The sequence below is a fragment of the Entamoeba dispar genome, genomic scaffold, assembly GCF_000209125.1.
Source record: "Entamoeba dispar SAW760 scf_1105229458135 genomic scaffold, whole genome shotgun sequence".
NCBI lineage: Eukaryota > Evosea > Mastigamoebida > Endamoebidae > Entamoeba > Entamoeba dispar.
This window is the reverse complement of record NW_001853041.1, coordinates 4,728-18,420: the sequence shown is the minus strand read 5'-3', so window position 1 is coordinate 18,420 and position 13,693 is coordinate 4,728. Positions and strand designations below refer to the sequence as shown.

Here is a 13,693-nt window from a genome sequence, read left to right as displayed (position 1 = left end):
TATTTTGACTATTTAGAGAGAAAAGAGAAAATAAGAAATTCAACAACTAGAAGAATAGATAGAGAAGAATAGGAAATATACTATTTAATTCAGATATTGATAATTGGAATCAGGACACACCATAATTGATCAAAGAATAATGAACAAAGAACATATAATAATTATTATTGAAGATACAAATGGAATAGATTTGGAGGATATGTTAATGCGAAAATTGATAAAGTTGATAAATGGGTAGATGATTCAAATGCATTTGTTTTTTCATTAGAATCAAATGGGAGAACACAAGGAATGATGAAATTTGATATTAAAGATCCAAAATATGCATTTTGTTTATGGAGCCAATCAAATGATTGGTCATTTAATTTTGGATGTGGAGGTGGTGATGTTTATCTAAAGAAATTCTATAACAAACAAGACTCTCATTGTAAACAAAGTTCATATGAATATAAAGGAATATCAAATGCACTTTGTGGTTCAGATAATTTCACACCAAAGCGGTTCAATGTAATTGAAATGAAATGAAAATATTAATATGTTTATTTGAAATAAAAACAAAAAATAAAAAAGAGTGAATTGATAAAGTATTGAACAACACAATAATTAAATAAAGAGGAATTGAAAAACTATTTCTTTTTTTCAGAGGCTGGTGATACTAACTCTCTGAATATAGGCAAATCGCTTGTTTCTTTATCATTGTCTGGAGTGAGTGCATCAAATGGAGAAACGTGATTGAGTTGATGAGACAAATTGTAGTGGTGAGAAACAAACATCTCAGTTGTTGGAGACGATGACTGTGAGATATGACGTGCAGATGTAGGAGCAGGAAATAAAAAATCAAGTTGTTGAGGAGAAAGAGAGTTTGTGTAGGACTTTGATGTACGATGAACTGGTTCTGAGGGGATGTGTTTTTGTTTTGGAGATGTAATTTGAAGGTATGATTGGTTTTGAGATGTATGAGGAAGAAGAGTAGAGCTTTGACAATGTTTCTTTAACGTAGCTTTCTGTCTTCTATTTCTTTTTGATTCGATAGTTTCAGAGAATTCAACTATAATTAAATTACCACACCACTCTTTTCCATTTTCTTTATTAATTGCTTCAATTGCACTTTCCATTTGTTCATATTTAACAAAGGCAAACATTCCTTTAGAGTTTTCAATAGTAGTAACTTTCTCAATATTTCCATAAACACCAAATTTTTTGTCTGATCATATCTTCACTATCATTTTGTTGGTTGAGATTTGAAATGTAAATTGTCATTTTGTCAAGATCCCCTTCTTTGATTTGAGATGACTTAGCCCATTCAATTACCCAATTTCTTTTATGTGGATCATTTTTGTTTCTTTTAGGTGCCTCTTCAACACATAGTTTAGCATCCTCATGGGTCATGAACTTTACAAATCCACATCCTTTTGGTCTTTGTGTTTCTGTGTCAACCATCATTGAAATATCTTTCACAGGACCGAATTGTTCGCAGTACTGTTTCAATTCTTCTTTTTTAATACTTCCCATACGAGCAAAGAATAACGTAGTAGTACAATTTACTTTAATAGCTTTTTCTAATGATTCTTTGCTCATTGAACTTAGCTATATCTTTTTTTGAATTTATTTTACTTCTTTTTTTGTGAAAGAGAAGATATTATATTAAAATGGTTTAAATACTATATTCTTATCTTTTGATTTTTTTATTTTATGTTCTTTTTTTTTTAAAAAAGGGGATTTGAAGGTAGCACGTCAGAGACACCACACAGAACCCTAAAATATTTCCATCCTTCGATTCCCCCCAGTTATGGACTGGTTATGGCGTTGCGTTTGGTTAGAAAAACATCTTACCCGGTACTGCAAGAATAGCAGTGTTTATTATGTACAATGACAGAATATCATTGACAATAAACGAATGGGTATTTATAAAGATGTTATTATTACTTGTTAGAATACAAGTATTATTTGATAATATAAGAAAGATTATCAAAAGAAAAGGGTCAAGTGGATGAGGCTAAAAGAATATTAGCCCAAAGCAATACAGTAGTAATTATATATTCTCCTTAAAATAAGAAAATAAAGAAGAAGAAATTTAAACCCATCAAAATTAAAAAGAAATTAAATAATGAATATTTAAATAAGGGATGTTTAAATACTCTATTCCACATCAAAAATGAGAAAAGAAAATTCTCACCGTTCAACAACTAAAAGCAAAGAATAAGCCAATAGTTGAAGAACAAATACTTTTAAGCGAAGGGACGGGATTAGTAGTCTCCCCTGAGCAAGGAACAATAGACACAAGTTCTATTAATACTTAATTAACTACTTTTTATTTTTTTTTTAAAAAAGAAATGGAAATTTGATTGTCATCTGGACTTTAAAAATAAAATAATTACAGAGATTAAAACGTGTTATTATGAGATGAGTAGAATTTAGGTTTGTAGTAAATTCAATGAATAATAACATAACTAAAACGAAAAAAATTTCTCAGACCCGTCTTAAACCATCATACTTTATTCAGATATATGCTGATTTATTGATCATCACTGACAATGTATAAAATAGTTATGTAATTATTAATATTAATCATTTTATTCTAATTAAATTGTGGGTGATTATAAAAATAAAAAATTATTTAAAAGTTAATAAAAATAAAAAATAAAAAAATCTTAGTTTGTTTCATTTGTTATGAAAGGAAGTATATACACATTTAAAGTTCTTGTTATTGGAGAGTCTTCTGTTGGTAAAACTGCCATTATGGAACGGTTCTGTGAAAACCAATTTAAAGGTGATTATATGTCAACAATTGGAATGGATTTTAATACAAAAACAATTTCAGTCAATGGACAAAGTATTAAGTTAAAGATTTGGGATACTGGTTTGTAGTCATTCTATTAAACCTCATTACCTTTTGGTTTTTTTGAACTTTTAGTTTCTAAATAAAATCAACTGACCAAAAATAGCTGGACAAGAAAGATTTAGAAACGTGACAACAAGTTATTATAGAGGAACTCAAGGATGTTTAGTTGTGTATGATGTTTGTAACAAAGGGTCATTTGAAATGGTTTGTTCTTCTATTTGTTCATACACAGATTTGATAATTAATAAGAAAAAAGTGAGGATAATTTAAAACGAAAAGACGTACTAATAAGTTAGTTAGATTATTGGATAGAAGAATATAAGAGAGAACAACCAAATTCAGAAGTTGTTATTGTTGGAAATAAAATTGATTCAACTCAACGAGACGTTACTGATTCAATGAGTGAATCATATGCCCACTCAAGAAATCTAGTATCAATGACGTGTTCTGCTTTAAATGGTACAGGAGTAAAAGAAGCATTTGAAAAACTTGCGAGTCAAATTTTAGAAAATAAATTGTTAATGGAGAGTTTACCTGAAACAACAGAAACCAATTTGGATACAAAAGGAAAACAACAATCCACATGTTGTTAATTTACAATATATTTTATTTATTTTATACATATTTTATTAAAAGGTAATAATTAAGAATAATAAAACAAAAAATTAATAAGAATGAATTAAATCAATCATCATCATCTCCTTCATTTTCTTTAGTAGTTCTATGACCAGCATAAAGTTTAACTTTTTGGAATTCAGGAGGAGGTGTAAGGGATTTATAAAAATCAGCTAGTTGTTGTAATTTTGAACGATCAGTAAGTAAGAGAGAATTAATAAGTTGTTCTAATTTGTGAATATAATAGAAATTATGAAGAGAAAGTAATGTTGTTCCAGTTAGTTCATGACATAATAATAAATGGTGTATATATGCACGTGATTGATTTGATTTACAAGAGAAACACTCACAACCATTTACACAAATATCATTGACTACATCTTTATAACAGGTATTAAATAAATCTATAGAAGTAAAATTATTATTTTGATTGATTGATAAAGGAAAAACAAATGCTTGACCATGAAGAGTAAACTCATTAATAGAATTTGTCCAAATAGAAACATTCATTAAAGCAGCTTGAATAATTTGAGAAAGATTAAATGAATATAGTTTAACATACATTTTAATATTATTACATAAATCTTTTATTTTTTGAATAAAATTTAATATTTTATCTTTGTCTTCAATATATTCACAATCAAATACAATTTCATGAATTCCAGTTTGGATTATATCTTTGACATATTGGATATCATCTTCTAATCCAGTTAATCCAATAGATGCAATAATTTCAATTGTAAATCCTTTTTTTGTTTTTTCTTCAACCATTTCTTTTAATTTTTTTATAACAATTTGACGTTGTTGTTTCATCTTTTTACTTGTTTTTCTTTTCTCTAAAGGAGAATAACAAAATCCTTCAATTTTATCAAAACCACTTTGGCTTGAGAAATCTATAACTTGTGGAATAGTTAATTGTCTATATCCCCCTCTTGTTGTAATGTTAAATTCTGATTTAGTTAATTTATTACAACTGTCATCAATTTTTTCTGTTAATGACATACTGAGAATATGATGGCTTTGTTCTGGCATCATAAAATATTTTTTATATCCCTTTCCATATTTTAATATAAATTCTTGTGCTTCATATCTACAGATAAATACTTTAAACTCTTTTGTTATTTACTTTTTCTTTAACAAACAAATCTCTGTAACAAAATAAAAAGGTGTTAACTTCTTTTAAATATTTTTCATAATTATCAATTGTAACAAATGGAATACTCCCAACTTTTGTTGTTGAAATAATTTGAAATTGTGGTGTTGAAGTTGACATAAATCAAAAATAAATATTTTTTTTATAAAAATTAAAAAGGGTTTTTTTATTTTTAAAAATAACAAAAAATAACAAAAAATAACAAAAAATAATCTTATCTTCTCATTTCATCTTTTCATTTAAAATGAGTGAAATCTCATTCAAAATAACTTTTTGTTATTTTTTTTGATAACAACAAGTTAGAAATTAATTACTTTATCCAAAAATAATGAAAAAGCAACAAAATTTGTAAGGATATAAATTTAAATTAGTTTACCACTTAAACAAAAAAAATACCAATGATTCTTCCATTTGAATAAAAGATAATATAGTCATTTCTAGTATTTAAAGAATATTAAAATATTAAATATATAGTTACGTTGGATATTGTTCAAAAGAAATAAAATGAAAATTACAAAAGGAACAATTATTCATGCATATTTTTCCATTAAATGATTAATTTGGGATTGAAGAACTCTTTTACTATTTGCAGCAAATGTTTTTGATTTTAAAGCAGTTCTTTCTGCATTAATAATTTTTTGCATAAAGAATTGCCTTGCTTGAGGGCCATGAGCTAAAACAGGTAGAATAGGTTGAGTATGAGATGGAACTAAGAAAGGAGGAAATGGTTGAACACAATCTTTAGACACAACAGAAATTTTATATGAATTATTATTATTTGTAGTTATTGAAGGAGTAACAACTATATAAACATCTAATAGAATTAATTATATAATTAAAAATATAAAAACAAAATAAAAACAAACGTGTAAAATGTGAGGTCATTGTTTCTGGTTTAAATAAATCATCTTTATTAAGTTGTTCTTTAAATACTACAACCACAACATCATTTCCAACAAATCTTTTACGTTCTAGTGATTGTTCATCATTATTATTACAAGGTATTAATGGTGCAACATGAAACATACAATCATAGTTATCATATTGAGTAGCATAACTTTCTTTTCCTGTAACATTAGTGTGAGTATCTAATCCACCTGAATAATTTTGATATCCTTCAAGTGTTACTTTAGAAGCAATTAAATTCATAAATTTCCAGAATGCTTGTGATGGTTCATTATTTGCAAAAATTTCATTTTCTGAAGATTGTCCTGGACCAGCATAAACAACACCAAATCTATATTTTGATATAATAGCACTTTGATGAAAATGAAGTAAATCATCATCTACTTCAGTATGATTTGCTACTCTAGTAACTTGATTAGAATTGTGAAATACTTCTTCACATTTTAATGCTGAATCTTCAGAAATAATAATACACCTATAAATACCAGCTTCTGAACGAACAATAGTTCTCATATATTTACTATCTTTAATACATGAAACAATTTGATTATTTGTTTTATCAAAGTAATGTTTAACTGAATTATTTCTATAGAAGAAATGTTCATAATATGGAAAGTCTTCATCTACATTTAATATTGAAAAGTCATTTAAATTTGTTAAATGTGTAACAGATAATGGACCTGTTTCATAATTAAATCCTTGAACAATTTCTGCATTTGTTGGAGTTGAATGAAGATATTTTTCAGTTGGTGTAATAAGAGAACTCCATAAATCTGAAACAGAAGAAACAGGTGAAAATTCGAGAAAATCACACCACTGTGTAAAGTCAATAACTAAATGTTTACTTGGAGTAGCAATTGGAGGATTAGTAGGAATAACAGGTGGTGAAGAATATTCAAAAAGTGATAATAATATTTTTTTCATTAAATTTAATTCATCAGCACTAAAGTTTTGATGTTCTGGTGATGATCTTCGTGAAGTAGAACGAGAAAAAACTCTTGAAATAGAACCTCTTCTTGAATGTTTTCTTGACAATGAAGTACTTTCGCTTAATGTAGAAGAAATTGCTGCTTGTATTGCATTATAATTTGTTGGTTCTTGTGAAATTTCAGCAACTGATCTTCCTCTTTTTCTTTTTGGTTTTAGTGCAGGTTGAGTTGGAAGAATAAATACTGATGTATGTGACCCAGGAGTTTCTAGTGCAAATTCTGGCATTGTTAATGAACTTGATGTTGAACTTGATCGTGCCTTTCTTATTGGCACTCCAACAGACTCATCAAAAACAGGTGATAATGTAATGCTTTTACCCTGTGAATTTGAAGAACTTCCTTCTTCAATTGGAGAAATTGTTCCAGGAGTATTAGAGTGAACCAATGCTATAAAGAAGTAAGTATATTTATTTATTTTTTTTTAGTTGTTGAAAAGTTGTTGAAAACAAACTCACTGTATTCTTTTTCCCTCCACTTATTTTCCATTTTGATAAAGCTCCATCAACATCATCGGTCATTTCTTATAATTAAATGTTTTCTAGTTTTTTTGATAAGTTCATTTTTTCTATTTGGATAAAAAAAATTATTTTTGTGAAAAAAAATGGAAGTAACAGCAAATTATGTAATTTCTCTTTTTCATTGTTTTCTTGTTCTTTTTTCTACCCACAATTATTAATTTTTTTCTTTGTTTTCATTTCACTTTATTTCTCTTATACCAGTCTGTTCGGGATTGTCTTTCTTTATTGCCCAGTTTTAACCTCAAATTCCGAATTAGTTTAAAGGACTCAATAAAGAAATTTGGAAAAGGGCACTTAAAAATAAATCTAATTTCTATTTTTGGAAACTTAACTCATAATGAAATTTAATTCAAATTAAACCTTTATTTTTGTTATATAAGGCAAGAAAAATACCAAAAAATGATGGTTATTTAATTTTGAGATGCTTAAGAAAAAGGAGTGGATATTTCCTTTAAAAAAAAAAAAGAAAGAAAAAGGAAAAAAAAAAAGGATGATTTTTGAAGGAGAAAGGCAAAAGAAGAAAAAACAGAACTAAGAAGAATTGTGTTGAATGAACTTAGGGAAAACACCACGATACCTCTCTTTTGAAACTAATAAAAGTATTAATGAACATCAATCACATACACTGTTTATATCTAATATAAATTCAGAAGTAAGTAGTGAAGCTTATTATCAATTATTAGAATCGTTTGGGGAAATTGAAGCTATTAACTTTGAAAGAAAAAGTCAGGGATTCGTAATTGTAACATATTATGATATAAGAAATGCTAAAGTTGCCATAAAAATCTTACAAAAAACTGTTATTGGAAATCAAACTCTTGAAGTTCATTACACTATTTCTCGTGATAAAAACCAAATTAATCATGGGAGTATTGTTGTTTTTAATTTAGATGAAACTATTACAAATGCTTTAATTCACCAAATATTTTCACAATTTGGAGAAATTAAAGATATTAGACAAACTCCAAATAAAAAACATCATAGATTTATTGAATTTTTTGATTCACGTTCAGCAGAAAAAGCACTAAAAACAATGAATAAAACTGAGTTAAATGGAAAGAAATTAAAAATTGAATTTTCACGTCCTGGGGGAAGAGAGACTGGTTTTATTACAGAAGAATTAATAGAAAGATACAATAATGCTGAACGTCAAAGAGCTCAAAGTGATCCTTGTGTTTGTTTAGTTCATACAACTAAACAATATAATAATGGAGATGATCTTTTTACATTAAAACAACGACAACGAGCACAAACATCTATTCGTTTAAAACATACTAAATCTTCACTAGTTGAATTTCAAGAATACATAGATTGTGAAATACCTCAAGAAAATTCACTATTTTCTCGTACTCCTGAACAACTTCTTTCTGATAATACAATATATTCTGATACATATGATAATAATAGTGAAAATATTCGTCTGTAATTCTTTGTACTTTTTAATTTGAAATTTTATTCATTTAACTTCTTTTTAAGAAGATTTCTTTGTGTTATTTGGATTTATTAATAAAAAGTAAATTACATATTACTAATTTATATTATTTTATTTTTATCGATTATTATTATCCATATACTCATTTTCTTCAGCTAATCGTTTGTGAATATGTTCTTCTTCTTGTGACACATCTTCATTTTTTCTTTTTCGATGAATCTTTGCTTTAAATACAATTGGCTTTTTTTTTTCTTCAACAAATATTTCGTCCTCAAAAAAATCAACGTATTCAACACGAATAGCAGGAGATGATATCTCATCACTTAGAATATCAACCTCATCAAATTCTTCATTTCTTTTTTTCTTTTCATTTGATGGAGTAATTCCATACGCTTCCTCTATTTTTTCAACTTTTGTTAAGTCTGATAATGATTTTCTGAGATTCTTTATTAAGTCCTCTGTCCCATCATCATTCTCTCCACTTCGTGTTGGAGGTGTTGCAACTCTATCTTCTTCATGAAACTCAATAATCTCTTCTTTTTTTTTTGACATAGAATTATTTATTTTTTTTAGTTTAATTTTTTTAAGTTCTTCTTTTTTAAGTTATATATAACATTATTTATTTTTGTTATTATTAATTAGTTTTATATTTTTATGTTTTTTTGAACAAGATTTTTTCATTCTAAATTGGTAATTGGAAATATAATAAATCAAATTGAATTTCTGATTATCTTTTTAGTTAAAATTTAAATAAAAGTAAGGAAGGAGAAACTTTCGAAATAAAAGGAGAATTTAGAACTCGAAAAAAAGAATAGAAGAACTAAAAGAAAAAAGAGAAAAGATGACAACAAGTGAAAAAGCAGTTAATTTATCTGAGATTGAACGAAAGTTACAAGACATAAACATTTTTTCAGGAAGGGTATTTGATCCATTTAATTATGTTGATGATTTATTATCTGAACAATGTGATATTTCATTAGAACAAGGTATTGAAACATTCTCTATAGAACCATTGTTTTCAATTTTATCAATTGCTGAAAAGAAATTACAGAGCCAGTTTTCGTTATATGTATCATCGGTTAATTCACTTCAAGAAGAATGTATTGAAGAAGAAGAACGACATCTTGGAGTAATAAAAACAGCAAAAGACAGAATGAAAAAAGCAATAGAAGAATTTGAAGGAACAGAAAATGGATTAAATCAACTAAGTGAAGAAGTTATGCAATCAGGAGAAAGATTGTTAGACTTAAGAGAAGAAGTTACAAAAGATAAAGAAGTATTAGAAATGCTTCGAATGTTTGATAAAATGAGTAAAGATGAAGAGTTTAATGTTAAAAAATATGATGTTGAATATCCAGATATAGAATTTGTTATTAGAATACAAAAATTAAAACAATTATGTAGAGAATTAACAAATGAAAATGTCATTTGGGGAATTCAACATGTTGGAGAATATTATAATCATTTAAATGAAGAATTAACAAAGAAATTTAATAAAGGATTTGATGAAAAGAATTATTTAGAAATGAAAGATAATGCTGAATTATTATATTATTTAAATAGAGGAAATAATAGTATTAATTATTATATAGAAAATAATCAATTTCTTCTTAATGAAAATGAAGTAAACGCTGATGAAAAATTAGCAAGTGAAAAAGAAGAAATTTCAAATAAAGAATTACTTCTTCATAATCAACGATTAGGAGCGTTTTATAAAAAAATGATAAATCAAAGTCAAAAAGAAAAAAGAGAGATTGATAAAATATTTATTCAAAAAGAAATAGTAAATGAAAAATTTATTCAAGAAATGTTTGAATTTAGAATTCAAAATTTTTTAGATATTTATCTTCATGAATCAAGTCAAAGTACAATGGAATATTTATTTAAATTATATGATGCAGTTGATCAAACAATTACATTATTAAGTAAAAGTATTGTAGGATCTAAAATTGTTTCAATGAAATTTATGAATGAAATGATAGAAGATTGTTTTAAACAAGACATTGATGAATATTATCAAATTAATGAAAAAGATTATATTAACGAATTATTTAATACAAATAAATCAAATTATATTAAACTTAAAAAAGAACTTAAAATCGATTCTCCTTCTAAAACTAAAATTGATGAATTGAATAAACTTATTGATATTTCTACTATCCAATTCATTTTACAACAATTCTCTTTTGCAATTAGTAGATCAAAGGTATTATGTCCAATTCAAGATTTAGTATCATTTATATATTCTTTATTTGAAAGTTTAATAAATTGGATTGATTCAGTATTAAATGATAGTGTTAAAAAAATGATATATTTAACTCAAAAATATTCAACTGACCCATTAAAATCTGTTAATTTCTTTAAAGGATATTTAGAAGTTATTAAACAAAATTGTGATGCAATGAATTTAATTAAAAATATATTAGAAAAAGAAATATTACCTAACTTTAAATTTTCATATCAAAAATATAATGAATGTATTAATAAGTTTAATGCAAAATGTAAAGAAATGGAACAAAATATTACTGAGTCATTAGAAAATAGTAATGATTGGATTATTAAAGTTATAGAAAAAAAATTAAAGTATAAAGGAGAATTTATTTTTAAAGATGAAAATGATATGACATGGACACATTCTCCTGCTTGCACTCTTGTTTGTAAAGAATTTTGCGATTATCTTAAAGAATATCTTAATTCTATTGATCAATATATTACAGGAAAAAATCATAAAAACTTTATGGTTTCATTCGGAAGAAATTTATATAATACTCTTATTGAAACATTTAAAAAATTAAAAATTACTCCATTTAGTGGCGGATTTATATTTATGTATGATATCAGATATATTACTGATCTCATTAGATCATCTTCTTTCCCTTTATCTATTAAATCTATGTTTGAAAATTTAACTATGTTATTCAAAATTTATTGTATTGATAAAACTAATATTATTTCTATTACTAATACAATTATTGAAGATGGTGGATTTGAATTTATTGATCCAAATGAAATGTTAAAATGTCGTACCGATTATTCTAAAGAAATGATAGTTGATTACGCTCAAGAAGTAAAAAGTTAATTTACTCTTTTTAAACCAACTTCTTTCTTATCAATTAATTTAAACGGTTAAATACCACTTTCTCATTATTCTTTGTATTTTTAGAATGATAACTAGACAAGATTTTTTTGTCAATAAGATGATTAGTTTCTGGAAAAGACTATGATTTTAAATACTTTTTTCTTCAAGAACATTTTCTAAGAATGAAAAAAAATGAAAAGCGAAAAGTAAAAGAAAAAAATACACCTCTCAAAAATAAATCTGATTGTTCACAGATGTCCTTGTTCAGAAACAAATATCCCAAAGAAGATTTTGAAAATATGGTTATCTCTGAACCAACTGATTTTAGACAAATTAATCATGCCACTATAGAGTCAAATGGACAGGTTAACATAAACTCTATCCCATCAGAATGGAAATTGAATTTACGAAAAGCAGGTATTCATAAGAAAGATTTGAAAGATGAAAAAACACGTACAGAAATTTTCTCATTGCTTTCTAAAAATGATAAACGAGCACCTTCTTCTACCCATGGAACATTACCACCACCTCCTCCTGGAAGAAAACCACCAACAAGTTCATCTGGTAAACAAGTTCCTTCTCATAAACCACCTGCACCTCCAAATAAAAAATTACCAACACCACCTCAAGGAAAAGGAAAACCTATACCACCACCAAGGCCTGGTAACAGAGACGCACTTTCTCATCATCATTCAGATGTGCCACTTCCTCCCTCACCACATGGGGAAGCACCACCACCTGTTCCTCCACCAAGAGGAGGTGCACCTGCATTGCCACCACCTAGAAGAGGAACAAAGAATGTACCACCTCCACCACCACTTGACCCAAATGCTGTTACTCCTACATCAACAACTCTAAGTGGTCCTTCTCTTGCAGAACAATTACAAGCAAAAAAGAATGACCTTAACTCTGTTCCAGTAGAAGACAATACCCTAGCTCAACAAGAAGATGATATTGTTGGTGCTTTAAGAGGAATTATGATCAAAAGAAGAGAAGACATGAATATGGTTGATAATGAAGAAGAAGAAGAGGACGAGGAAGATGATTGGAGTGACTAAAAAAAACAGATGCATTCTGTTTAGTTGTTGTTATCAAATCTTATTCAGTTTATTAGTTATCGTTTTATGGTTTAATATTTCAATTTATTATTTAGATAAAAATAATGTGAAAAGGATATTGAAGTAATTCATTATAATTTAAAATTTTTAGGTATAACCTGAAATAAAAACTTATTTATGGTATTGACTCAAATAAATTTGATTATTTATTTTAAAGAAGTTATCAGTTAGTTGGATTTAAAATAGTCAATAAAACAATTATTATTATTATAAATTTTATTCTGTTAAAGATAGTGATATAATACATCATAATAATTATTTTAAGAAAATGAAAGTAATATTATTACAAATTAAAATGATTATTATTCTTTAATGTATTCATATATTAATTTTAATATTTAATCTCTTTGTAACGACATATAACTAGTCTTTTTGATTTAAGGGATATTATTTCTAGTTAAATTAGAATAAAAGATCTTAAAATTCTATAATAAATAAAGAAATATCATTTAGATTAATTCAAAAAATAAAAATAAAGAATAAATATAGTTAATTAATTAATTCTTTTAAAGTAAAATAAAACAATATAAAAACAAAAAACTAAAAACAATAAAAAAAATAGTATTCAATGACAACTTTTGATAAACTGGAAATTGCAGGGATTAGAAGTATTAACCCAGACAAACCAGTTGAAATAGAATTTTTTAAACCATTAACATTAATAACTGGTCCAAATGGAGCAGGGAAAACAACTATTATAGAATCAGTAAGATATGCATGTACAGGAACTTCTCCACCAAATTCAAATGGAGGAAGATTATTTGTTAGAGACCCAACAATGTCAGCAACAAAAAAGACAGACGCATATATCAATCTTTCATTAGATACTTCAAAAGGAAAATTAATAATCTCAAGAAAATTAGGAGTTTCTATAAACCTTGGAAAACCAAAATTTTCAGCAAAAGAAGCCAAATTAGAATTAGATGGGCAGAGACATGAAATAAATGATGGAACTCTAACTAGTACAATAGAAACATCAGAAGTAATGTTAGATTCAGTGTTATTTTGTCATCAAGAAGATTCATTTGGCCATTGAAGAAC

General features: G+C 26.4%; 10 protein-coding genes across 10 annotated transcripts in view, besides 22 other annotated features; 5 read left to right on the top strand and 5 right to left on the bottom strand.

The window, feature by feature from the left end:
- The first annotated feature begins 32 nt into the window (after positions 1-32).
- Positions 33-573: a repeat region.
- Positions 574-626: 53 nt separating this feature from the next.
- On the bottom strand, positions 627-1,142 carry EDI_120090 (uncharacterized protein; the record flags this gene model as incomplete). The annotated part of the gene is made up of 1 exon (XM_001734273.1): positions 627-1,142. The coding sequence occupies one exon, from the start codon at positions 1,140-1,142 to the stop codon at positions 627-629; it is 516 nt and encodes a 171-aa protein (XP_001734325.1).
- A 31-nt stretch (positions 1,143-1,173) lies between these two features.
- On the bottom strand, positions 1,174-1,578 carry EDI_120080 (RNA-binding protein, putative; the record flags this gene model as incomplete). Its single annotated transcript, XM_001734272.1, has 1 exon — positions 1,174-1,578. One exon carries the CDS (start codon positions 1,576-1,578, stop codon positions 1,174-1,176), a length of 405 nt encoding a protein of 134 aa, XP_001734324.1.
- A 58-nt stretch (positions 1,579-1,636) lies between these two features.
- Positions 1,637-1,714: a sequence feature (AT_rich).
- Positions 1,715-1,717: 3 nt separating this feature from the next.
- Positions 1,718-2,315: a repeat region.
- A 222-nt stretch (positions 2,316-2,537) lies between these two features.
- Positions 2,538-2,589: a sequence feature (AT_rich).
- Positions 2,590-2,596: 7 nt separating this feature from the next.
- Positions 2,597-2,650: a sequence feature (AT_rich).
- Positions 2,651-2,670: 20 nt separating this feature from the next.
- EDI_120070 (uncharacterized protein) lies at positions 2,671-3,435 on the top strand (the record flags this gene model as incomplete). The annotated part of the gene is made up of 3 exons (XM_001734271.1): positions 2,671-2,860; positions 2,946-3,046; positions 3,139-3,435. 3 exons carry the CDS (start codon positions 2,671-2,673, stop codon positions 3,433-3,435), a joined length of 588 nt encoding a protein of 195 aa, XP_001734323.1.
- Positions 3,432-3,514: a sequence feature (AT_rich).
- A 12-nt stretch (positions 3,515-3,526) lies between these two features.
- Positions 3,527-4,730, bottom strand: EDI_120060 (queuine tRNA-ribosyltransferase, putative; the record flags this gene model as incomplete). The annotated part of the gene is made up of 2 exons (XM_001734270.1): positions 3,527-4,547; positions 4,600-4,730. The coding sequence occupies 2 exons, from the start codon at positions 4,728-4,730 to the stop codon at positions 3,527-3,529; spliced, it is 1,152 nt and encodes a 383-aa protein (XP_001734322.1).
- Positions 4,020-4,074: a sequence feature (AT_rich).
- A 5-nt stretch (positions 4,731-4,735) lies between the features above and the next one.
- Positions 4,736-4,823: a sequence feature (AT_rich).
- A 228-nt stretch (positions 4,824-5,051) lies between these two features.
- Positions 5,052-5,083: a sequence feature (AT_rich).
- A 57-nt stretch (positions 5,084-5,140) lies between these two features.
- Positions 5,141-7,023, bottom strand: EDI_120050 (rap GTPase-activating protein, putative; the record flags this gene model as incomplete). Its single annotated transcript, XM_001734269.1, has 3 exons — positions 5,141-5,424; positions 5,477-6,892; positions 6,957-7,023. 3 exons carry the CDS (start codon positions 7,021-7,023, stop codon positions 5,141-5,143), a joined length of 1,767 nt encoding a protein of 588 aa, XP_001734321.1.
- Positions 5,432-5,471: a sequence feature (AT_rich).
- Positions 6,422-6,451: a sequence feature (AT_rich).
- Positions 6,908-6,929: a sequence feature (AT_rich).
- Positions 7,024-7,476: 453 nt separating the features above from the next.
- Positions 7,477-7,511: a microsatellite.
- Positions 7,512-7,573: 62 nt separating this feature from the next.
- Positions 7,574-8,449, top strand: EDI_120040 (RNA-binding protein, putative; the record flags this gene model as incomplete). Its single annotated transcript, XM_001734268.1, has 1 exon — positions 7,574-8,449. The coding sequence occupies one exon, from the start codon at positions 7,574-7,576 to the stop codon at positions 8,447-8,449; it is 876 nt and encodes a 291-aa protein (XP_001734320.1).
- Positions 8,450-8,521: 72 nt separating this feature from the next.
- Positions 8,522-8,576: a sequence feature (AT_rich).
- Positions 8,573-9,007, bottom strand: EDI_120030 (uncharacterized protein; the record flags this gene model as incomplete). The annotated part of the gene is made up of 1 exon (XM_001734267.1): positions 8,573-9,007. One exon carries the CDS (start codon positions 9,005-9,007, stop codon positions 8,573-8,575), a length of 435 nt encoding a protein of 144 aa, XP_001734319.1.
- Positions 9,008-9,014: 7 nt separating this feature from the next.
- Positions 9,015-9,119: a microsatellite.
- Positions 9,120-9,296: 177 nt separating this feature from the next.
- EDI_120020 (exocyst complex component, putative) lies at positions 9,297-11,534 on the top strand (the record flags this gene model as incomplete). The annotated part of the gene is made up of 1 exon (XM_001734266.1): positions 9,297-11,534. The coding sequence occupies one exon, from the start codon at positions 9,297-9,299 to the stop codon at positions 11,532-11,534; it is 2,238 nt and encodes a 745-aa protein (XP_001734318.1).
- Positions 9,997-10,055: a sequence feature (AT_rich).
- Positions 10,465-10,544: a sequence feature (AT_rich).
- Positions 10,860-10,895: a sequence feature (AT_rich).
- A 182-nt stretch (positions 11,535-11,716) lies between the features above and the next one.
- Positions 11,717-12,592, top strand: EDI_120010 (Wiskott-Aldrich syndrome protein, putative; the record flags this gene model as incomplete). The annotated part of the gene is made up of 1 exon (XM_001734265.1): positions 11,717-12,592. One exon carries the CDS (start codon positions 11,717-11,719, stop codon positions 12,590-12,592), a length of 876 nt encoding a protein of 291 aa, XP_001734317.1.
- Positions 12,593-12,662: 70 nt separating this feature from the next.
- Positions 12,663-12,698: a sequence feature (AT_rich).
- A 142-nt stretch (positions 12,699-12,840) lies between these two features.
- Positions 12,841-12,995: a sequence feature (AT_rich).
- A 119-nt stretch (positions 12,996-13,114) lies between these two features.
- Positions 13,115-13,213: a microsatellite.
- Positions 13,160-13,213: a microsatellite.
- A 7-nt stretch (positions 13,214-13,220) lies between these two features.
- EDI_119900 (DNA double-strand break repair Rad50 ATPase, putative) overlaps positions 13,221-13,693 on the top strand; it is a gene marked incomplete at both ends in the record, with an annotated part of 1,667 nt that continues 1,194 nt past the window's right edge. Inside the window, one exon of the mRNA XM_001734264.1 lies at positions 13,221-13,649. Coding sequence (XP_001734316.1) covers positions 13,221-13,649 — 429 coding nt within the window. The remainder of the gene's footprint in view (positions 13,650-13,693) is intronic.